The sequence below is a fragment of the Dendropsophus ebraccatus genome, chromosome 3, assembly GCF_027789765.1.
Source record: "Dendropsophus ebraccatus isolate aDenEbr1 chromosome 3, aDenEbr1.pat, whole genome shotgun sequence".
In the NCBI taxonomy this organism is placed as follows: domain Eukaryota; kingdom Metazoa; phylum Chordata; class Amphibia; order Anura; family Hylidae; genus Dendropsophus; species Dendropsophus ebraccatus.
In genome coordinates, this window is record NC_091456.1 from 166,534,745 (window position 1) to 166,558,492 (window position 23,748).

The 23,748-nt window shown below is 45.2% G+C and overlaps 1 protein-coding gene across 1 annotated transcript in view; it reads left to right on the forward strand.

Annotated features, from left to right (window-relative positions):
• Nucleotides 1-23,748, forward strand: part of MTREX (Mtr4 exosome RNA helicase) — a 51,940-nt gene that overhangs the window by 2,624 nt on the left and 25,568 nt on the right. The window contains exons 5-15 of the mRNA XM_069963055.1: nucleotides 1,179-1,291; nucleotides 1,985-2,159; nucleotides 2,400-2,490; nucleotides 4,396-4,520; nucleotides 16,731-16,829; nucleotides 17,439-17,541; nucleotides 18,051-18,182; nucleotides 18,307-18,386; nucleotides 19,050-19,160; nucleotides 19,868-19,969; nucleotides 20,077-20,202. Of these exons, the coding sequence (XP_069819156.1) occupies nucleotides 1,179-1,291; nucleotides 1,985-2,159; nucleotides 2,400-2,490; nucleotides 4,396-4,520; nucleotides 16,731-16,829; nucleotides 17,439-17,541; nucleotides 18,051-18,182; nucleotides 18,307-18,386; nucleotides 19,050-19,160; nucleotides 19,868-19,969; nucleotides 20,077-20,202 (1,257 nt within the window). The remainder of the gene's footprint in view (nucleotides 1-1,178; nucleotides 1,292-1,984; nucleotides 2,160-2,399; nucleotides 2,491-4,395; nucleotides 4,521-16,730; nucleotides 16,830-17,438; nucleotides 17,542-18,050; nucleotides 18,183-18,306; nucleotides 18,387-19,049; nucleotides 19,161-19,867; nucleotides 19,970-20,076; nucleotides 20,203-23,748) is intronic.

Sequence of the window (23,748 nt, forward strand, 5' to 3'; positions counted from 1 at the left end):
TCTGGATGAGCAGTTACATCTAGTTTAGCTCTTAACCATGTATGTGATCATACGGCTGCCATTTAGTGTATTAAGATGAATAGTAGGACTGCTGTAGGGAGGAATACTTAGATCTCTGTTTATTATGGGACTTGCTGTCAAGCTTGGTAATATTACCTATGTTAAAGTGAATCTGTCGGCTGCATTTTTGGTGTCTGCAATCTGGAACCTGAATTATAGTTGACAGATTCACTTTTTGCTTAAAGTGTTACTATTGCTTAAGTAGGAGCTGACACCCACCTTTAATGAGTAGTTAAGTTGGGTGAAGCATGTGGCAGCACACTTCACTCTCCAGCCTGGTGCTCAGTGTACCTGATTGTAGAGCCGACTCCATAGACTTAAGGGCCTTTTACATGGGCTGAGCTAGAAACTCTCCAGATTATCAGCCCCTGTAAAGGTGATATTGATCAGCTGAGGATTGGGAAACGCTTGATCCTCAGATGATTGTGTCTATAAAGACATCGTCATTGGCCCCACGTCTTCCAGTGTAAACAGGGTTATGTGAAGCCCATAACGATAAAGGCTGGCAGCACAGATATGTATATGTATATATCTGTAATGTCGGTTTCCAGATCACACAGCAGTGCATACCTACCGAGCTGCTGCTGTGATTCAGCATTTATATCCATGCCGTTATTTTCTGTGGCTGCACAAACAATACATAGATTGTTCATGCAGCCTGGCACGTTATTTTTTTGTGCTATGTAAAGGCACTGCAAACCAACACAGATCTTGCCGACTGGCACTTGTTTGCAGCCACCTGTGGCTTACAAATCTTTAGGTCTTAAAGGATCTTTATGATCTAGTCCCTCTCCTACAGTCAGTCTGAACACTGAGCCAGGGAGTGAGGCACAGCGCTTCAGGCTAAATGTAACAGTCGGTGGAGGTTTTAGCACTGAGATCTCTGACCAATGTTTGTGGCTGAATAGACTGCCAGGTTTTTTTTTCACTACAGAATTTCCTATTCTGCTGTTTCGTGGGATTTGACCTCTTGCAAACTTGTTTTTTTTTTTTTTTAATTAGTTACTTTTAGAATACTTTGGTTTGACTTCCAATGTTTTTAGCTACTTGGGTAACTTTGTTGTATGTGGTGATTCTCTTATCAGTTTAGTAACTGACTCCATTTTGTCATTTTTTAGGAATACCCATTCATACTGGACGCCTTTCAGAAAGAAGCCTTGCTTTGCATAGATAACAATCAGTCTGTCCTTGTATCCGCTCATACATCGGCTGGAAAAACAGTGTGTGCAGAGTATGTACCTTCCTGCAGGGACTTGTATCTCATTTAATGTTATGCTTAACATGTAGCAGAAACACAGCACATTTTACTTGCACCTTTGCATGGGTGCAATCCGCAGCAGGTTACATTACAAGCCTAGTGCTGTGTTAGATATTCTCCAATTATTATTATTTTTTTTTTTAATACTAGAAATGAAACCACTTGACAGATCGCTGAGAAGTTTTGGTAGGGGTCTCAGGGGACCCAGTGATAAGTCAAAAGTTTATTTATTTTTAATTATACTGTATTAAGCCGGCTTCACACTACGTAAAAAACCCCAGCCGCAATTCATAAAACCGTCTGTTATTGCGCAAACAATGGCCATTATTTGTGAAATAACGTAGTGTGAACATAGTGTGAACAATTACGTAGTGTGAACATAGCCTTAGTTTGTAACCCCCCACAAAGAAGGAAAAGGCCTTAGTGGTCCACAAACCATCTTGTCTGGTTATACCGGGCACGACACCTTATTATTTCAACTCAATCTCCTTCTTTTAAATCGCACCTTAGCCCCTCACCAAGAGAGTCACTGTGGCTGGTGAGACGGGGCTGCTGTGTTCCACTGAGGGTTCAATGTTTCGGCCCATAAACCCTTATTTGTATGTTTTGACCATCTGCCTTACAATTTGGATGCAGTGCTCATCTCTTTTCCTCTTCCTTCGACAGATACGCAATTGCTCTTGCTCTCCGTGAAAAGCAGCGGGTTATTTTCACCAGCCCCATTAAAGCTCTGAGTAATCAGAAATACAGAGAGATGTATGAGGAGTTCCAAGATGTCGGTTTAATGACTGGAGACGTCACCATCAATCCTACAGCATCCTGCCTGGTTATGACCACTGAGGTATGTTAAATATTTAAAGGGCATCCATCACCCCTTAATGTGTTCGTGCAAATCCCTTTAAAATTTAAAGTATTTAGCACCATGTGCCAGTGATTTTCCTTACTGTGATTGTCACTGATGGCTAGAAACAGAGGCCATGACTGATCCTGCTGTTTAGTATTTTGACTGAGATTGCACACAGTTTTTGTTGAAGAGTTGTGACTGTATTTGAGGTTTAATCTTTGTTTTTCATGATCACAGATCTTGCGGAGCATGTTGTACAGAGGCTCTGAGGTCATGAGGGAAGTGGCCTGGGTCATTTTTGATGAGATTCACTACATGAGAGACTCGGGTATGTACCAGGGACTTTACTGTTCATCAGCCAACAGCACGGTGCTCTCTCTGTATATACAGCTCAGTTTAGAGAGTTTAAAGTTTTATTAACAGCATGATTTAAAGCGTAACTGTCATGTTTTTTTTTATTGCAGAAATCAGTAGTATAAGCGTTTTTAAGAAACTCTGTAATAGGTTTCATCAGCCAAAAAGCCTCCTTCTGTACTCAAGAAGCAATCTCCCAGCCTCCCCCCCTGACTTCAGGCAAACACGTCTTCATTACAGAGAAGCCAGTGAAGACTGGCTCTGCTCTCTCCATTGTAAGCCTATGAAGGGGGGAGGGGCTGAGGGAGATGAGGGAGCAGGAAGAGGTGACATGAAGGTCAGCTGTTTGTAGACTCTGGGCACCTAAACCACAGGATTCTGGGGTCAGAAAGGTCAGTGCTTATCTATGAACTTACTGAGAGAAGATTGCAGGGTGTTGTGCTGTGCAGGACTGCTCCGTGCTCAGTCACTCCTAACAGCCCCTCCCCTCTCCATAGCCACATAATGGACAGAGAAATCCTGCTTCATCTGCAAGGAGGGGGGAGGCTGGGAGATTGCTTTTTCACTACAGAAGGAAACTCTTTTAGTACATAAAACCTATTACAGAGTTTCTTAAAATCGCTTGTACTGTTGATATTTAGGGTCAGAAAAATGACCCTGAAATGAGTTACGCTTTAAAGCCAGGCCGGGTGATTATTTACAATGGCACATATTTGGTGCAAGATATGACCTATATGTGGAAATTGCGACAAGGACCTTTCAACCCGCCTGGGGTCTTTTTTAACATTGGAGACAAGTAATGAGAGGAAGGGGAGCTCCAGGAGTGGGCCTATGTATGTCAAGTGTGCCATTGTAAAAAAAATCGCCTCGCTTCAAATCACGCTGGTAATGAAACTCACCTTGCATTAAATCACTGTGCTACGGCTTGTTTTGCTTCTTATGCTTGTGAACTGACGTCCTTCCGAATAGCACCTGTCAAATTCTACTATATTGCACCCTGAACTTTACAGTCTACAGCTCCGCTAGGCAGGTCAGCCATTCAGAGGTCCAGAAAAAAATACAATTGTAGAAGATTGCCAGCAGTAACAGTTCATCCAGTCTGTCCTTTGTATTTCCTTTCTTCTTATCGGAGGATGGATATATATTCCAGGAAGGTTTACATTCACTTATTATAGAGTTACCTACCACATCGGCTCAGGTAATAATAATACTAATACTTTTAAAGGGGTAGTGCGGCGCTAAACATTTGTCTTCGGGAGGCCTGCCGGACCTCTTCAGCCGTCCTCCCTCTGCCACGTCATCAGCTGCTCAGCCGCGATTGGCTGAGCATAACTGTGCTCAGCCAATCGCGGCTGAGCAGCTGATGACGCGGCAGGGGGGCCAGCTGGAGCTGTCCAGCCGGCCTCCCGAAGACAACGTCATTGTCACAAGATGGCGGCCGGGGGTCGACACGAATGCGGTAAGTATAATGCACCACTCTTCCAGGTCTAGCGTGGAAGGGGGACATTCTCATACATAACATACATTACAAAGTTGTATAACTTTGTAATGTGTGTTTTGTGAATAAATGTTTAGCGCTGCACTACCCCTTTATTAATAAGTGGTTGCTATTGCGCAGTTTACACCTGTGTGTGTGTGTGTGTGTATGTGTGTATATATATATCAGCCAGACCACTGCTTTTAGAGCAGAGTGGTGGTCGGTAATCTAGACAACAACCTGTCAACAATGGGAGGGAAAGAGCAGCACATTTGGAGAAGGCAGATTTCCTAAATAATTGTATTTGCCAAAATATTTAATTTCAGGAATCCTGATGAAGTATAACTGGTTTAGTTGAGATGACTTGCCTGTTAAATGCCCTTTTTCCCATATTTTTGCCAGAGAGAGGAGTTGTCTGGGAAGAGACCATCATTCTTCTGCCAGACAACGTTCACTATGTTTTCCTTTCCGCGACCATTCCTAATGCACGTCAGTTTGCTGAATGGATCTGCCATCTGCACAAACAGGTAAGATGCGATCGCCGCTCTATGCTGAGATAGCGATGTAATGGAAGCTATGTGATATTAAGAACAGCTGCCTTTCCTCTGTGGGGAATGAGGTTGGGCACCACTAGAAGTGACAAAAAATAGTCATGAAGGTGGTTGCAGCTGACAACCCTATCATAGAGTATATAAGATGGCAACACAAAGGACTGAGAAGGGTAGGGTATAAAGTCAAGCGCACATCGAAAGAATATTATGAAAAATAAAATAGCTTTATCATCACTGGCTACACAACAAATAAAAGCATTTAAAATCAAAAAAGTAACTGCAGAACCTACAATACTAGTTAGACTGCACTGCTACAAATAGCAGGCCCAATAAGCCCACAAAAAGGGACTAAAGTAGAAAGATGGGAAGATATCACAATGTAATATAGCAACAATAAATGCATGTACAACTATGGTTCATACCAACACAGATACTGCTTCCCTGTGAGTCAAACGTCCAGCCGGGAATCCCCAAAGCAAGCCGAAGCACCTACAGTATGTTCCCGCGGGGGTGTTAACTTAAAGCGTAACTATAATTTAAGTAACCAAAAAATGAAATTTTTCAAATAAAAAGCCCACGTGTTTCCATTTAAGAAGAGCCCTAAACTGTGTTGATAATGTGTGCGCTTGCTGAGATATCCCCAATTGTTTGGCTCAGAAGAATAAATGAATTTTTCTTCTGGCTGACAAAGTGGGCGTGGCCTATCCCTTATCTCCCTGGCTGGGTCCCTCCAGTCACTGACCAGCACCTTAGCAGATGTATCACACATAGCAGGATCAGATAGAGCCCCAGCATAGAGTATCACACAGTAAGATTAGATACAGAGCCCCAGCAGATGGTATCACACACAGTAGGATTAGATACAGTCATCTGCTCTCCTAAAACTGTAGGATGTCAGCCATGGAGGTGGGGGCACCTGCTGCAGACATCTGATAGTGACTGTTATATGTACTATGGAAGCACTGCAGCTGAGTTGTGCTGGGACTTGTTGTCCTCCCCTCAGTGACTCACCCACTCTCCCTCATGCAGTACATTGGACTCCTCCCCCGCGCTGCTCCTCACACAACACAGACATCAGCTCTTCAAGTGACCTCTGTGAGGGGAGGGGGGAGAACTTGCTGCTAGGAGGTAGGAGGTTTTGTTTCTGTCTGTGTCAGGGCTGTTAATCTGATGCAGCTGTCTGTACCTAGCTGCTACTCTGTACGGATTTCAAGGGAGCAGGAATGCAGAAATAACACAGGAGCAGACAGAGAGCTGACAGGACATTCAGCTTCATGTATTTAAAGTGACTCTGTTTCCACAATCTGACCCCCCCAAAACCACTTGTACCTTTTGGATATCTGCTTTTAATCCAAGATCTGTCCTGGGGTCCGTTCGGCAGGTGATGCAATTATTGTCCTAAAAAACAACTTTTAGGTTACAAACACACTTGGCGGGTCTGCAGCGAGTCTCCATGCTGCGTTTTTGCAGCGAGACTCGCTGCAGATCCCGGCCCTATGCTTTTAATGGCAGACAAACACGCAGCAGGGATGTACATCCCTGCTGCGAGTTTGTTTGCACCCCACCCCATTAACCCCCCGGCCGCGGGAGCTGATACTTCACCTGATCCCGGCTCCGGCGGTTCCCGATGTCTTCAGCAAGCCGGAGCGGGGACCAGGTGAAGTATATGCTCCAGCCAGCCACCCGCAGCCCCGGCCGCCCGATCGCCCCAATCCCCCCCCCCCCCCCCCCCCCCCCCCCCCCCCCCGCAGCACCGATCGCACGCCCCCGCCCCCCCCCCAAACCCTGCAGCCGGGGGGCGTGCGAGCGATCGGTGCTGCGGGGGGAGTGTGATCGGTGCTGCGGGGGGGGGGGGGGGGGCGTGCGATCGGTGCTGCGGGGGGGGGGGGGGGGGCGTGCGATCGGTTCTTGCGGGGGGGGGGGCGGCGTGCGATCGGGCGGCCGGGGCTGCGGGCGGCTGGCTGGAGCATATACCTCACCTGGTCCCCGCTCCGGCTTGCTGAAGACATCGGGAACCGCCGGAGCCGGGATCAGGTGAAGTATCAGCTCCGGCGGCCCGGGGGGTTAATGAGGTGGGCTGCAGACAAACTCGCAGCATGGATGTACATCCCTGCTGCGTGTTTGTCTGCCATTAAAAGTATAGGGCCGGGATCTGCAGCGAGTCTCGCTGCAAAAACGCAGCATGGAGACTCGCTGCAGACCCGCCAAGTGTGTTTGTAACCTTAAACTGCCAGCCCTGTGTCAAACGGCCGTGACCTACAATATGTTTGCCCTAACCTTGCACCACCCCTCCGTCCCTCCTCCCCACCCTCTTCATCATTAGGAATGCCACTGGAACATTTTCTCCTGTCTGAACATTGCCTGGAGCATTCCTAATGCTGAGGAGGGTGGGGAAGAGGAACGGAGAGGTTGTGCCAGCCTAATGTATAGACATTCTAAGCCCCAGCCGTTGGGCACGGGGCTGCCAGTTTAAAAAGTGTTTTTAGGACAATAACTGCGAGTATGTATTCTCATAGAAAATACAAGGAAATGGATCCACAGTGCATTTTGCTGTGAATTTGCAGCATGAAATCTGTGGAGGATCTGTTATGTGAGAATCTAGCCTCAAAGTGTATAGTTAAAGTGTACCTGTCGTTTTGTGAAAAAAAATAAAAATTCATACATACATAGTGCTACCTTAGGTTAGGCTCTGCAAATTTTGGCAAAAATCCGCAGCTCCTGAGCCCCAATATTCCCCTGGATGTGCTGCTCACTGATTTTTCATCAGCCATTCCTGGGGGGCGTGTACTTTCCTGAAGTGAAGTAGCTTGTCTGTCTCACATGAACGCGCACAGCTCTGGCGTGAAGCCCCACCCCCCATGTGACAGCGGCCAATCAGCTTCATCCCACCCTGTATGGCCCCGTTCCCACTGAGGAAAGGTAGCGGAATTCTGCGACGGAATTGTCTGCCGCGGAATGCCGTTAGCCTCCCGCTCATAATGGGAGTCTATGGGAGGCGCGCGCTCCTGCTCTGTACGCGCTGAAGAATGAACATGTTCATTCTTCAGCGCGGACAGGGCAGGAGCGCGCGCCTCCCATAGACTCCCATTATGAGCGGGAGGTTAACGGCATTCCGCGGCGGACCATTCCGTCGCGGAATTCTGCTACATTTCCTCAGTGGGAACGGGGCCTATTACTCTCCTCTGTTTTCTATAGCTGTTTATTAGCAGAGAGGAGGACAATACAGGGTGGGATTCTCTCATTGTGATAATAAAACATTCTCCCACCCTGTACTGTGGTCCTTTCTGTTATCCACAGCTTTATAAATGCTCCGAGACAGCTGAGATCATGGTATAACCCACCCCCCCTGCTAACAACCTCAAATGAACTGCTCCCTGCCTGAAGCCCCGCCCTCCACATGCTGGAATCCAACCAGCATCAGCCCACTGTGTATTGCTGTCCCCTATGTTTTCTTCAGCTTTATAACACAGAGGAGGACAGTACAGAGTGGGACTCTTTCAATATGGTAAATATACTTTCCCCTAGGGCTGGGCGATATGGGCAAAAAATAAAATCTCGATTTAAAAAAAAAAATTTGGACGATTCTCGATTTAAATCTCGATTTTTTTTTTCCTTTTTTGCTAAATAAACAGAACATTTTCTCCCTGCAGCATCAGATACTATTTTATTATTTTAGACAACAGCTGTATTGCTTTCCAGTGTAACAGAGGCCCCATATAGTATAGGAAATCATGTTTGTGCCTCCATCTACGTAGGGTGTAGTAGTGGAGGTATAGCGGATAAGGGGTGTAGGAGTGGAGGTATAGTGGATAAGGGGTGTAGTAGTGGAGGTATAGTGGATAAGGGGTGTAGTAGTGGAGGTATAGTGGATAGGGGGTGTAGTAGTGGAGGTATAGTGGATAGGGGGTGTAGTAGTGGAGGTATAGTGGATAGGGGGTGTAGTAGTACAGGTATAGATGAGGGGTGACACTGGGGGACACTAAAGGGGACTGGGGTGACACTAAAGGGGACTGGGGTGACACTAAAGGGGACTGGGGTGACACTAAAGGGGACTGGGGGGACACTGAGGGGACTGGGGGGACACTGAGGGAACACTGAGGGGATTGGGGGGGACACTGGGGGGGGCACTGAGGGGACATGGGGGATTAAGGGACTGGGGGGACACTGAGGGAACAATGAGGGGATTGTGGGGATACTAAGGGAACAATGAGGGGATTGTGGGGACACTAAGGTAACAATGAGGGGATTGGGGGACAATGAGGGGACTGGGGGGTGACTGGTGCAGCTGGAGGTGATTGGAGCAGGAGGGCACATACATCTCCTCCTCCTCTCACCTCCACACACGCTCCCCTCCCGGGCAGATATGGAGGTCCCGGGTCTGTGGAGGAGGCCGCAGGGACTACAGTAGGTGGTGATCGCGTCGCTGCGGGTCACGGAGCTATACAACGGGAACGGGGGTCTGCACTGAGCCCCCCGATCCCGCTGTATAGCTCCAGGATGAGCAGTGCCGCGATCACCACCTACTGTAGTCCCTGCAGCCTCCTCCTCCACAGACCCGGGACCTCCATATTTGGCCGGGAGGAGAGCAGGACGCTAAGTGGAGGGGGCGGGGGCAGGTCAGCGGCGGCGCTGTCAGTGGCTGGAGGCCGCCGGCACTGCACCGCCCCTCTCCAGCCTGGCCACCCAGCATCTTCTCCCCGCTCACCCACACCGCCCCTCTACGGCTCTCCCGCCGGCCCGCACCGCAATCCCCCTTCTCTCCTCTCCGGCACCGCAGCCGGAAATGATTTTTTGTGAAAATCGAATTTACGATTTTCACAAAAAATCTAATCGATTTCAACGTTCTGGACGATTAATCGAATTAATTCGATTAATCGCCCAGCCCTACTTTCCCCCATGCCCCCAACCCTAGAAAAACTATTATTTTCTGCCCAAAACAAATGATAGACTTTTAGTTTATAGTATGCTCCCCAGATACTGATCAGTAAGTTTAGAATCATAGCATAGTAGTTTGATTTATCCATCCACCTATACTGTTTACAAGCTCATCTTCTGCACATTATACAGTTCCTGCTTGCTGCTACAGAAGGGGAGAATGTTGCTCATGTTTCAAATCCAAAGCATGTAAATGGACTTAGCTTTGAATCAGCTCTGCTTCATCTGGGTTTAGGGAGGAATTGGATCTGAAAAATTCCCCTCTGCTACATCTGGGGGATTAGGATGTTGCTCATTCAGCACTGCTAAATCTAAGGATGCCTGAATATATAACTACTGTTTATCCACCCCCACTGTGGAAAAATAAATGATAATCAATTTCTATTCTAGAATAGCAGCATGGTGGGAACACTGACATACATCTTACAGATACAGCAGCAGCATGGTGGGAACACTGACATACATCTTACAGATACAGCAGCAGCATGGTGGGAACACTGACATACATCTTACAGATACAGCAGCAGCATGGTGGGAACACTGACATACATCTTACAGATACAGCAGCATGGTGGGAACACTGACATGCATCTTACATATACAGCAGTAGCATGGTGGGAACACTGACATACATCTTACAGATACAGCAGCAGCATGGTGGGAACACTGACATACATCTTACAGATACAGCAGCAGCATGGTGGGAACACTGACATACATCTTACAGATACAGCAGCAGCATGGTGGGAACACTGACATACCTCTTACAGATACAGCAGCAGCATGGTGGGAACACTGACATACATCTTACAGATACAGCAGCAGCATGGTGGGAACACTGACATACCTCTTAAAGATACAGCAGCAGCATGGTGGGAACACTGACATACCTCTTACAGATACAGCAGCAGCATGGTGGGAACACTGACATACATCTTACAGATACAGCAGCAGCATGGTGGGAACACTGACATACATCTTACAGATACAGCAGCAGCATGGTGGGAACACTGACATACCTCTTACAGATACAGCAGCAGCATGGTGGGAACACTGACATACCTCTTACAGATACAGCAGCAGCATGGTGGGAACACTGACATACATCTTACAGATACAGCAGCAGCATGGTGGGAACACTGACATACCTCTTAAAGATACAGCAGCAGCATGGTGGGAACACTGACATACCTCTTACAGATACAGCAGCAGCATGGTGGGAACACTGACATACATCTTACATATACAGCAGCATGGTGGGAACACTGACATACATCTTACAGATACAGCAGCAGCATGGTGGGAACACTGACATACATCTTACAGATACTGCAGCAGCATGGTGGAAATGGGCAGGAGCAGCTCTAATGCCCCTATTCCACGGGTCGTTTTAGAGGAGCAAACGAGCGCTATTAGCGCTCGTTTGCTCCTCGTTCCCCGCTCGCTGCCGCCGCTATTCGACGCGGCTGCAGCGAGCGGGTGAGTGCGGGAGGGGCGGCGGAGAGCTGCGGGAGGGCTGCTCGGAGGATCGCTGATCGTCCGGGCAGCCCATAGGATATAGCAGCGTCTGCTGCCGATGCTCCTATTCAACGGAGCGACGGCAGCAGATCGCTGCTATATCAGTCGCTTGTTTTTCAACATGTTGAAAAACAAGCGACTGCAACGATCAGCCGGCATGAACGATGTCGGCTGATCGTTGCACTCTATTCCACGGAACGATTACCGTCCGTAGCGGTCGATATCGTCCGAAAACGAACGATAATCGTTCCGTGGAATAGGGCCATAAGGAGGCACTTACATACAGACACAGCAGCAGCTTAGGAAGATCGTGCAGGAGCAGCTCTAATCAGTCACTTACATACAGATACAGCAGCAGCACAGGGAGATCGGGCAGGAGATCGGGCAGTCACTTACATACAGACACAGCAGCAGCTTAGGAAGATTGTGCAGGAGCAGCTCTGAGGAGTCACTTGCATACATCAGCAGCGGCTTAGGGAGATCGGGCAGGAGCAGCTCTGAGGAGTCACTTACATACATCAGCAGCGGCTTAGGGAGATCGGGCAGGAGCAGCTCTGAGGAGTCACTTACATACATCAGCAGCGGCTTAGGGAGATCGGGCAGGAGCAGCTCTAATCAAGGCCCCTGAGCAGTCACTGATACAGACATCATCGGCAAAGAAACACCAGCACAGAGCAGGTAAGTGGAGCGGTGTGAAGCTGAACCGGGGCACATAACAAGCAGAGTAGTGCTGACACGGAGGCATTGTAATAAACATTATAAAATCGGGGCCTTCAGATGGCCTATTCTTATCTCCCCAGGGAGCAGGGTGATCACTGGGGCCATAAGAAGAGACCACCCTCAGGTCCCGATTTTACCACAAATTATATTACCTGAGTGAAATGAATAATCCTTGTCCTGTATGAGCCGGCACGGTATTCACTTCCAGGGACCGGAGGTTGTTTTCAGCAGCAGGCGATAACTTTCCTGTGTGTCAGAGCACCACAGAACCACAGAACTGCACTGTCCTTTATCTTCACTGTGAACGCGCAGCGCGCTCTGTAGATCTGCCCATCAAGCTACTGGCCTGTGCGGGAGCGAGCATTCATAATTTTTTTTTTTTTTTTTCATCAGTCATGATTGTCATCATAAGAGGAGAGACATGAAAAAACAGAAACAGTGCCCCCTGCTGGCAGAATTTATAACCTTTATTTTAATTGTGATAACAACAAAATTTTTAATAGGAGTAAATTAGAAAGTGTTTCCAAATTTTATTTACTATTCATTAAAAAAAAAAAAAAAACAGTGCCCATTTAACCCCTAGACGACCCAGGGCGTATAGTTACGCCATGGAAGTCTGTCCCCAGACGACCTAGGGCGTAACTGTACACCCTGTGTGTTTCTCCCGCTATGAAGCGCGCTATGGAGCGCGCTTCATAGCAGGTGGGGGTCGGCTGCAATCAGCAGCCGGGACCTCACCAGTAATGACACCCTGCAGCGATCGCGCGACCGCGGCGTTTAACTGTAAGTGACAGGGGGAGTCCCCTGTCACTTACCGATCGGGACCCCCGCCGTGTGACTGCGGGGGTCCCGATCGGTAAAACGGACTGCCGGAGGTCTCTCACCTGCCTCCGTGCGGTCCGATCGGCGATCTGCTTCTCTAAGCCTGCACAGTCAGGCTCAATGAGCAGATCGCCGATAACACTGATCAATGCTGTGCCTATGGCATAGCATTCATCAGTGTAGAAATCAAACTAGTGAATGTAAAAGTCCCCCAAAGGGACCTCAAATGTGTAAAAAAAAAAACAGTTAAAAACACTAACACACTACCCCAAAACCCCTCCCCCAATAAAAGTTGAAATCACCCCCCTTTCCCATTATATAAATAAAACATATAAAAATAAATAGATAAACATATAATATACCGTAGCGTGCGTAATTGTCTGATCTATTAAAATATAACAAGCGTCATTGCGAACGGTAAACGGCGTACACGAAAAGAGGGAAAAAAGTGCGCAGATTACCGATTTTATGTTACATTATATATATAAAAAAATTAATAAAAAGTGATCAAAACGTCCGATCTTCACAAATATGGTATTAATAAAAACTAGAGATCATGGCGGAAAAAATGACACCCCGTAGGTGAAAAACTAAAACCGTTATAAGCGTCACAATAGTCCCATTTTATTTATAATTAATTGCCAAAAAAAAGGATTTCATTTAAAAAAAATATATAACATTAGAGAATTTGCGTAAACCTGCATATGGTTGTGTTCAGACTGACCTATAGAGTAATGGTATCATGTCGCTGTTACCATATAGTGCATGACATAGTCACAGGAACCCCCCAAACGTTACCATATTGCATTCTTTTTTGCGATTTCACCAATTTATATCTTCATAAATAATATATTTGGGATTCTCTCATACATGTTATGGTAAAATGAATGACGCCATTACACAGTACAACTATTCCTGTAACAAATAAGCACTTACATGGCCTGTAGATAGAAAACTGAAAGTGCTGGAGCTCTTAGAAGGGGAGGAGGGAAAAACGGAAACACTGAGATCAAAATTTGCGCGGTCCACTGGGTCATTTTGGGCCTGGTCCTCAAAGGGTTAAAATAATTCATATTGTGGTAGTGTCTCTGTATAGCCAATAGGTGGCGCAGGTCAGTCTGTTAGGCTGCTGCAATTGTGTGTGAAACCAATAGATGGGGCTCATTATTTTAATATTTGTGATCATACATTTGTGTACATCATTGATACATGTGATTTATAACGGGGAAAACCAATAAATTGTGCTCCTTTTTAAGAAACACGTGTAATAAGGACACAATAAGCAGATTTATTTCTGAGGCTGGATCTACGAATAAACAGTCAGTGGCGCTCGTTGAGAAGACTTTTTGCTGCCAAAGCTGCTACAATGTAGTAAGCCCAATAGGTGGCGCTCATTAAAATGACAGGTGTGTGAGCCCAATAGGTGGCGCTCCAATGCATAGTGTTCTTTAGGCCGCTGAGGTCATGTGATCTCTATAGGTAGCGTTCTGTTATATCGTGATTATAGGCTGCCGTGATCATGTTTATGCAATAGGTGGCGCTAAGGTGTGATTTTAGGTGTTTGCACTCATGTGAACCAATAGATGGCGCTAGTGAGTTTTGCGTAGCCTGTTGATGTTATGTGAGGCCAATAGATGGCGCTCATGTGTAGAGTGAATTGTTATGCTTGCTGCACTTCTATAAGGAACTTTAGGTTGCTGCAGTTATGTAAACCAATAGGTGGCGCTCAATGCGTTTCTAAGCTATTACATTCATTGTGAACCCACAATATGGCGCCTAATTATGTAGTATCTTATCATTTAAAAAAAAAAAAAAAAAAAAAAAAATTCTGAAGGGGCAGGAGTGACAGCAGAGATGACGAGGCAAAGCACGAGCTGCGGGGTCTCAGCTCCCAGACCCTCACGGATGCAAACTTCTGACCTGTCGCTGGCTTTTCTGTTTTGTTTGTTTTTGCAGATACCAATAGATGGCGCTCAAATTCAAATCTTGTAGTAAAGCCTGCTGTAGATAAATAACCCGATAGGTGGCGCTCGTTAAAAAGTATAGCTGTAGCAACTATGCAAGTCCAACAGATGGCGCTCAAATGCAGATTATGTAGCAAAGCCGGCTGTAGCTGTATAACCCCAATAGGTGGCGCTTTTAAAAAAAAATAAAAATATGTAGCTGCAACAACTATGCGAGTCCAACAGATGGCGCTTAATTCTATGTGAAGTTATTGGGCTGCTGTAGCCATGTGAAACCAATAGATGGCGTTCAAACTCGTAGTAAAGCCTGCTGTAGTTAAGTAACCCGATAGGTGGCGCTCGTTAAAAAATAAAAAAAGTATGTTGCTGCAGTGACTATGCAAGTCCAACAGATGGCGCTCATGTGTAGTAAAACCGGCTGTAGTCGTATAACCCCAACAGGTGGCGCTCGTTAAAAAGTATGTAGCTGCAACAACTATGCGAGTCCAACAGGTGGCGCTCAATTCTATACAAAATAATTGTGCTGCTGTAGTCATGTAAAACCAATAGATGGCGCTGAAATGTAAAGCGTGTAATCGTTCGTTGACAATAAAGTCTTCAGTTGCTGTAGCTATGTGAGCCCAACAGATGGCGCTCTATTCTATTCATTTTTACACTCTTGAAAGGGATCATGTCGTTAGAAAATGAGCCATAAAATTGCCATAAAGCTTTGAAAAATAGTGTTGAAATATGTCGTGTGAGCCCAATAGGTGGCGCTGGTAGTTGCTGAAGCTGTAGCGCTATGTGGTCTCATGTGGCGATAATAACTCATTGTTTTTTCAATGCTTCGCTAGCGGCTATGGTGCTCGATATCAATAGGTGGCGCTCTCTATTTCCGTTCAACTAGATGACACGGTAGCGGGGCGGCCGCTCGGGTATCGGTGCCGAGAACCATATACTGCGGATAGTGACTGAACCCGTGCTGACCGTGTTGTCTTCCGTGTGACGGCCGGAGGAGGAGTAGCCGCCGGCGCTCCGTGGTGCTGTGTGCGGTGAATTCCCTCATGCGCCTTCCCGTAGGCGGCCATGTCTGAGCTGCTGCGGTTGGGAAAAGGCAGCACCTAATCACGTGATGTTTTCTGGCAAATTTCACACGGGTAGACTTGCAAACCCAATAGGTGGCGTAGTTGTGAGTATTTGGCTGCATCTTTAGTACGAGCCCGACAGATGGCGCTAATTATACCTAGTGAATCTGTAGCTTGCTGCTGCTATGTGAGCCCGATAGATGGCTCCCATCACAGTGAGTCTGTTGTAGTTAAGTGAGCCCAATAGATGGCGCTCATCACCGTGAGTCTATGGTTGTTGTAGTTTTGAGACCGATTGATGGCGCGCATCGCTGAGTCTTTGCCTGCTGCTCTTATGTGAGCCCAATAGATGGCGCTCATCACCGTGAGTCTATGGCTGCTGTAGTTATGTGAGCCCAATAGATGGCGCTCATCACAGTGAGTCTATGGCTGCTGTAGTTATGTGAGCCCAATAGGTGGCGGTCATCACTGTGAGTCTATGGTTGTTGTAGTTATGTGAGCCCAATAGATGGCGCTCTTTACTGTCAGTCTATGGCTGCTGTAGTTATGTGAGCCCAATAGATGGCGCTCATCACAGTGAGTCTATGGCTGCTGCAGTTATGTGAGCCCAATAGATGGCGCTCATCACTGTGAGTCTTTGGCTGCTGCAGTTATGTGAGCCCAATAGATGGCGCTAATCACTGAGAGTCTTTGGCTGCTGCAGTAATGTGAGCCCAATAGGTGGCGCTCATCACTGAGAGTCTTTGGCTGCTGCAGTAATGTGAGCCCAATAGGTGGCACCTTTTTGTATTTATTATTTTAGGTAGAAAAAAATGCATCACCCTAATAGTTGTTTGAGTTTCCTATTTCTCCTGCTGCAGATAAGTGTAATAAGTGGCCCTCACATCACCTCAGTGGTCTGCAATCTGTGGCTGTCAAACTGTTGTGAAACTAGAACTCCAATTGTGCTCAGACAAGTTGTTGTTTTGCCACAGGCTTAAAATACTGTCTGGGAGCTTTCTTACTTAGTTTGCTTCTTCCATACGTAGTTTGTTTGTTTACATAAACAATAGGATGAGCATATTCTCATTTATCTCAACAGAGAAGTTATGTTCAGTCGTTATTTTCATTGCTCCTGATCTGCATTTATCAATATAAATAATCTTTCCCTCTTATTTTTCTAGCCTTGTCACGTCATCTACACAGACTACCGCCCTACCCCGCTCCAACATTACATCTTCCCAGCAGGAGGGGACGGGCTGCACCTTGTTGTTGATGAAAATGTGAGTTGTGTGCACTGCAGAAGAAAAAAAATATATATATAATATATAATTTTGTGTGTGTGGTATAAGTACTGGTATGTTTTAAATGGCTGATTATGGTATATCTGTTTATGCCAATCAGCGGCTGGGTTGAACAGCCTGGTGTATCTGGTTACAATGGGGTGGGATGTATTAGGCAGGGAGTGATGAGCAATGTTAAATGCTGAAAAAATGGCCAAGTCGAGTGATTATGACTAGAGGCAAATTGTAATGACTACACGGTTGGGTCAGAGCATCTCCAGGCTGGTGGTGTTGGGTGTCCCTGATAGGTAGTTGTTAGATGCAATGCCTCGGTCACACCGCAAAAGTGTTCAGGAACATAACCAAGAGTTCAGTTTATTGACTTGGCCTTTAAATACCAAGACCTCAGTGTGGCATATAGTGGAGAAACAATGAGAGGCTGCAGCTCACAACCTACAGGATCTGCGGCTAGTATCCCGGATACCACAGGACACCCTGACAGCTGCTTTAGTGGCACAATGTTAGGCAGGTCCTATATACTGCATGCACCCTGGTAAATATTGTTGTACTATCCTTATAATAGTATTAATAATATATATTTTTTTTAAGGGCGATTTCCGAGAGGAAAATTTTAACACAGCCATGCAAGTTCTAAGAGACGCCGGGGAGCTATCCAAGGGCGATCAAAGGGGACGAAAAGGAGGGACTAAAGGTACTTATAGGGGCGAGCTCCCATATTAAATGTGTTTTGTTAGTCCAGGGATGGGGAACCTTCAGCCCTCCAGCTGTTGCAGAACTACATTTCCCATCATGTCTGGGCAGCCAAAGCTTTAGATGTCCTGATATAATGTGAACTATAGTTTTGAAACAGTTGGAGGGCGGAAGGTTCCCCATCCCTGAGCTAGACTCTTAACCCATAAGTGACCAGATGTAACTTAATACTTGGGGTAAGGGGACAGGAGGTCTGTCACATACTAAATAAAAGAAGATGACAGCCTCTACTGGAACCATAGTGACGCCATATTATTTGACAAGAAACAGCAGGCAATGTTTTAGGAATAATGAGTATTTTGCCTGTATGGTCTAATACGCTGAATAGGCAGGAATATTGTGGAATAAGCAAATTCTGATTTATTTTTAAACCCATTTATGTATGTAATCCTGTAACCCGATCCCTCAGCACCTGTACTCTTAATCTCTTCTTCCGCTTTGTGCTTCCAGGTCCATCTAATGTGTTCAAGATCGTGAAGATGATCATGGAACGGAACTTCCAGCCGGTCATTATATTTAGCTTCAGCAAAAAAGACTGCGAGGCTTACGCTCTGCAGATGTCCAAGCTGGACTTCAACTCCGGTACTGTCTGTATTCAGGACTTGGCCGTGTCCTGCTTGTAATTGGGGTGGGGGGGGTATTGTTTATGATTTAATGGAAGGCATGGGACATCTGCTCACTCTTATGTGTTCTTTCTTGTCTCCAGATGATGAGAAGAAGATGGTGGAGGAAGTTTTCAATAACGCCATAGATTGCTTGTCTGACGAGGACAAGAAGCTCCCACAGGTCAGATCTCTGGATTTCATAAAGATGAATTTACTTAATGTCTATTTTCGGCCATGAGGAATTTCCTAAGTAGTGATTGCACATTGTGAAGCACATGAACCTCATTTAAAGGGGTTTTTCTAGGATTGACAAAAAAACAAATAAAATTGTGGGGTATTATCATTCGTGCCTTCATAGGATATCTACAGAATAGGCCATGAAGGTCTGGTAGATGAAGGTCCCACCCTCTGTGACCAGCACTTGTCTCGATCAACTAACCAACCCACCCCTACCCCTCTGGCCTGGTTGTGACTACCCCTGGTGACAGGCAAGATGCAGCCTGGTGGGGCTTTATCTGGAGATAGGTGCTGGGGCATTGGGGGTTAACCTCACAGACTCCCATCAGTTTGATCTAGCATTAACTCTATGAGCTAGAACCTCATCTAACTTCCAGAACTATAAGTCTTTTTGGCTCGGCTCGGAATGACTCATCACTGGAATTTCAGCAAATGTTCCAATAAATGATGCTTTGCTTCAAATGCTGCGCCTGACATTTGCGGTAAGATGAATCTCTGAGGAGGGGGCTCAGTATGGCGGATAGTTTTCAGCCAGGCTGCTTAGGTGAAGACTTCAGTGACAATGTATATTAAAAATGTATATTAAAAATTCCTGTTCTTTCTATAGGTGGAACACGTCCTGCCTCTTCTCAAGCGAGGTATCGGCATTCATCATGGAGGCCTGTTACCCATTCTCAAGGAAACCATAGAGATTCTGTTCTCTGAAGGGTTACTTAAGGTAAACATTTTGGTATCAAGATGAGAAGTGTTTTCTAGTAGATTTTGTACCAATGTACAAAACATACAGTCTATTGGTTTTAATGGGATCTGTGTCCCCCTTGACTTATCCTGTGGTAGTGCTGAACACAGCTACCCAGTAGGTGTACCAGCCATTGGCATCCTGTGATCTGCTTTTTATGGAAATGTACAATGCAGGAAAAAAAACTTTCACAAAAGGGGGGGGGGGGGGCTGTGTGTTTTCTTCACAGATTACACTGCTCAGTACTTCTCTATAATGTCTTATGCTGCTGGATTGAGGTTGCAGTAGAGAGATATAAGGGAAGCAGGATCTGTTCTGTGTGTGTGCAGTGTATAAGCCATCATAGCAGCCAGGCTCCATCCAGTAGATCAGTGATAGCTGAAAATTAAGGATGGAACCCCAGAAAAAAAACTGGTGAAAATTTTCAAATACAAGTTATATGATGGCCAGAAAGTGTTAATCCATATGTATATACACCTGGCTTCAGTATATGGGAGACATAATAGCAGCTAGGCTGACCCACTACAGTAGCTTAGGGACAACTATAAATGAGAGACTGAGACTGCAGGGAGAAAACTGGTGAAAAATGCCATATACAAGTTATATGATTGGCAGAAATAGGGCTGATATGCATGTATACACACAAGACTCTGTGCAGTTCTTCATAAAATGTCTTTTTTCCACAGGCTTTATTTGCCACAGAGACGTTTGCTATGGGTATAAACATGCCGGCCAGGACCGTCCTATTCACAAGTGCCAGGAAATTTGACGGCAAAGATTTTCGCTGGGTGAGTCCCCTCCACGTTTAATATGACAAAGTAGAAATGCCTTGTTCATGTTACTGTTCTTTCAAACCTTATCAGTCAATTGATAATTTGCAATCCTTCACTTGTAGATTTCTTCAGGGGAATATATTCAGATGTCTGGACGTGCTGGGAGACGTGGAATGGACGAAAGAGGAATAGTAATTCTCATGGTGGATGAAAAAATGAGCCCCACGGTTGGAAAGCAGCTCCTGAAGGTAACCTGCTGTATCCCTGTTTACTTCTTGATTTAAAGGAGACCTGTGACCCCCCGCGCCAGGGTGACAGGCTCCCGACCCCCAGATAGATCCCCTTATACCTACCTCATGTCGCCGAGTCCCGCTGCCGGAGCCGGTCCCGGGACGGAGATATCCCGGTGAGAAGCCGGCGCGCGCGTTGTGGAGATAAGTACAGCGTCCATAGAGAATGAATGGAGCCGTGCGCGCGCAGCAGAGATGAGTCCGCCTCCATTCATTCTCTATGGACGCTGGACTCATCTCCACAGCACGCGCCGGCTTCTGACTGGGATATCTCCGTCCCGGGACCGGCTCCGGCAGCGGGACTCTGCGACATGAGGTAAGTATAAGGGGATCTATCTGGGGGTGGGGAGCCTGTCACCCCGGCGCGGGGGGGTGACAGGTCCTCTTTCCACCTTTCATTCCTCACAGACTCTTTGGAAAATGAAAGGTGGAATCTGATTGGTTGCTAGGGGCAACTGAGCCAGTTTCACTTTACACCATGTTTGATTTCCCTCATTGAGTCTAATTAGGTGCATTTTGGGATATTACTTCTCTCCAGGGGGTGGACTGTACATTGCATCACTTAGATGTCTGCCCACCCATACTTCACCACTTCTCCTCTTTCACATTTACTGCAGCTGCATCCCCCTCTTCCCTGCAGACTGCTTTCTGTGTGCTCTCCTCAGGGATGGACCTGATGGTAGTTGTAATTTTGTCAGCTGAAGGTTCCCCATCTGTGGGAGCTTCCCTTCAAGATTTTTCTCCACCCAATCTACAATCTAAGCTCATGTGTAACCCCATACCGGCTGCCCTCCTTTTTCCAATGACAAATATTTAGAAAGTTTCTTCATTTGCATTCTGGACACAAATAAAAAATGAAAGTTGTATTCGCTTTTTGTACTAAATATTCTATGTGTGATTCTATGGGATCTATGAAATTGTGGGAATTTTTCCCTGTTCTTGCAGAGTTCCTTTTCTACATTTTTGAAAGTCTAGATCTGTATGTTTTTGCATTGATCCTTGCATGGATTATTTATGTAAGTATCCACGGGTGCATATGATTGGGGTACAGGCTGGCGTCCATGCTGCAGGATGGCGCTATGTGCCGTCTAACAATCCTGGCTCGGGCAGATGGAACAAGAGCAGTGTTTGTTATTTTAGTGTTTGCATGGTGACCTATCACCTACTTCAGGTGCTTTGTAAGTGGATTTTAGCCTCTGTAGTGAAGTGATAGTTTCTTTTTTTTCCCCTTTTCCACAATCTGTGACAACATTTTTGTTGGCATAACCTTTGGATGGGAATCCAGGTCCTGCCAACAGGTTGACGGTGTGTGTCACTAGCGCGGCCTCCATGTGTGAACCTCACTCGGTGAATGCCTTTTTGCCCTTTAATCCTGTAATCGTCTTTCCCTTCAGTGTGAACTTTATGGCTTTTTTTTTTTTTCCCTTTTGACACTTAAAGCAATGAAATTGTGAAGTACGCGGCTCTTTAAACCAAACACCGCAGAGCTGACATCTGTACTCGCTGCCCGTGCCTAGTCAGCACAATTGGCAGCGCCTGATGGTATAAGTTCTTCTTCAGAGAGCCATATGTGAGACCAAGATTATTGGGGAATTGCATATACAGAAAAACATTACTTTAACTTCTGCGTTTGTTCTCTTTTTATATGGTTTTCCTGGAAGGAGAAAAATAATAAATCAGCTTTTTATCCTTCTCCTCCAGAAACAGCATGTCTTTTATTTATGGCCTCTGTCTGATATTGCAGAGCGTTCCCATTCAATAGAGTTAGTAAATTGTAGTCCAGAGCTGAATTCATAGTTCTGTTCTTTTTAGAGAAAACCGTCAATCTCAAAAGTGTCACTGTCAATTCACAAAACTTTTAACATATCATAGGACATGCCAAAAGTTTTGATTGGTCTATGTCTGAGTGTTCTGCGTGTGTCCCGTACCAATTGGGAGAAGATGTGCTTTAGCGCGTCCTCTCCCGACTCTGTCACATGATCGGTCAGGCTCCATTATAAGTTCGACTGATGATGTGACAGTTGGGAGAGGACGTGCTGCAGCACAACTTCTGCTTTCTGTCAAACTACTTCTGTTTAAACAAAAAAAAAAAAAAAAAAAAAAATCTTGTCTTCCCGTACTTAAAGGGGAACTATCAGCAGGTTAGATGAACCTAACCTGCTGATAGCTCTGTAATGCGCAGGAGGGTATGTGTCTCAGCTGGCCAAGGAGGGTGTTCCGGCCTGAAGGGCAACGCCCATAATGCTCCTAATGGTGCTCCACTACACATATATATATATATATATATATATATATATATATATATATATATATATATATATATATATATATATATGTATATATATTTATATATTACACACACATATAACACACACACACATATATATAATACACACACACACACATATATACATATATATATATATATATATATATATATATATATATATATATATTACACATATATATATATATAATACACACACATATATATATATATATATATATATATATATATAATACACATATATATATATATATATATATATATGTGTGTGTATTATTATTATTATTATTATTATTATTATTATTATTATTATTATTATTATTATTATTATTATATTTATATATATTTATATATATATATATTTTTTTTTTTTTTTTTTACACAAACCCCTTTACTTAATAGAAAAAAAGGAATATAGAGGCGCTGAGTGTTTTATTAGGACTGTTGTTTCCTGATCTGGTAATGAATCAAAGGTTTTATCCAGGCTTAGAAACAGCTCCTCTCTTGTCCTCAGTTTGGGTGTGGTATTGCAGCTCAATTTCGTTGAAGTGGATGGAGCTGAGTTGTTATACCACACACAACCTGGCGATAGGGTTGGCCCTTTTTTGTAGTTTTTTTTTTTTTTTTTTTTTTCTTAAGTAGTTGAGCTTTTTCTAGTCCTTTGAAAAAAAAAATATATATATTTATATTTGAGCTTTTAAAAAGATGGCGCCACACCTGTACACAGGCTGTGTGTGGTATTACAGTTGTTTTTGGAGGAAGGCTGCCTTTTCTTTCTAATCCTACACATGCCCTTTAACATATGGGGATTTAGCTGACACGTTGAGCTTTGGGAGTGTGGCTGGCAGGATACGTCTGTATCACATATGGTCCGACCTCATTGGCTTCTACGTTAGTGTTATTATTACATCATGTGCTCACCAGGCGCAGCATGTAAATAGTCTCTCCCCCCCCTTTTCTAGTCGTGCCCCTCTGTTCATCATTTGGGGACCCACTTTAGAGAGACTGTGTGAAGACTAAAGTCCGATCTGCCATACTCTAATATAATAGTAAGGTTTGGGCTGTATCTCTCCCCATACACAGTTAATAACATTGAGGCCAGGCAGCTATTGAAGTCCCTGTGTGGTGGTGAAGTTTTATCTCTTTCAGATGTCTGGATGGATGCCTGTTACATTGAGTCTTAGAATGTGTTTTAAGTTTATGGGTCTACTTTTTCA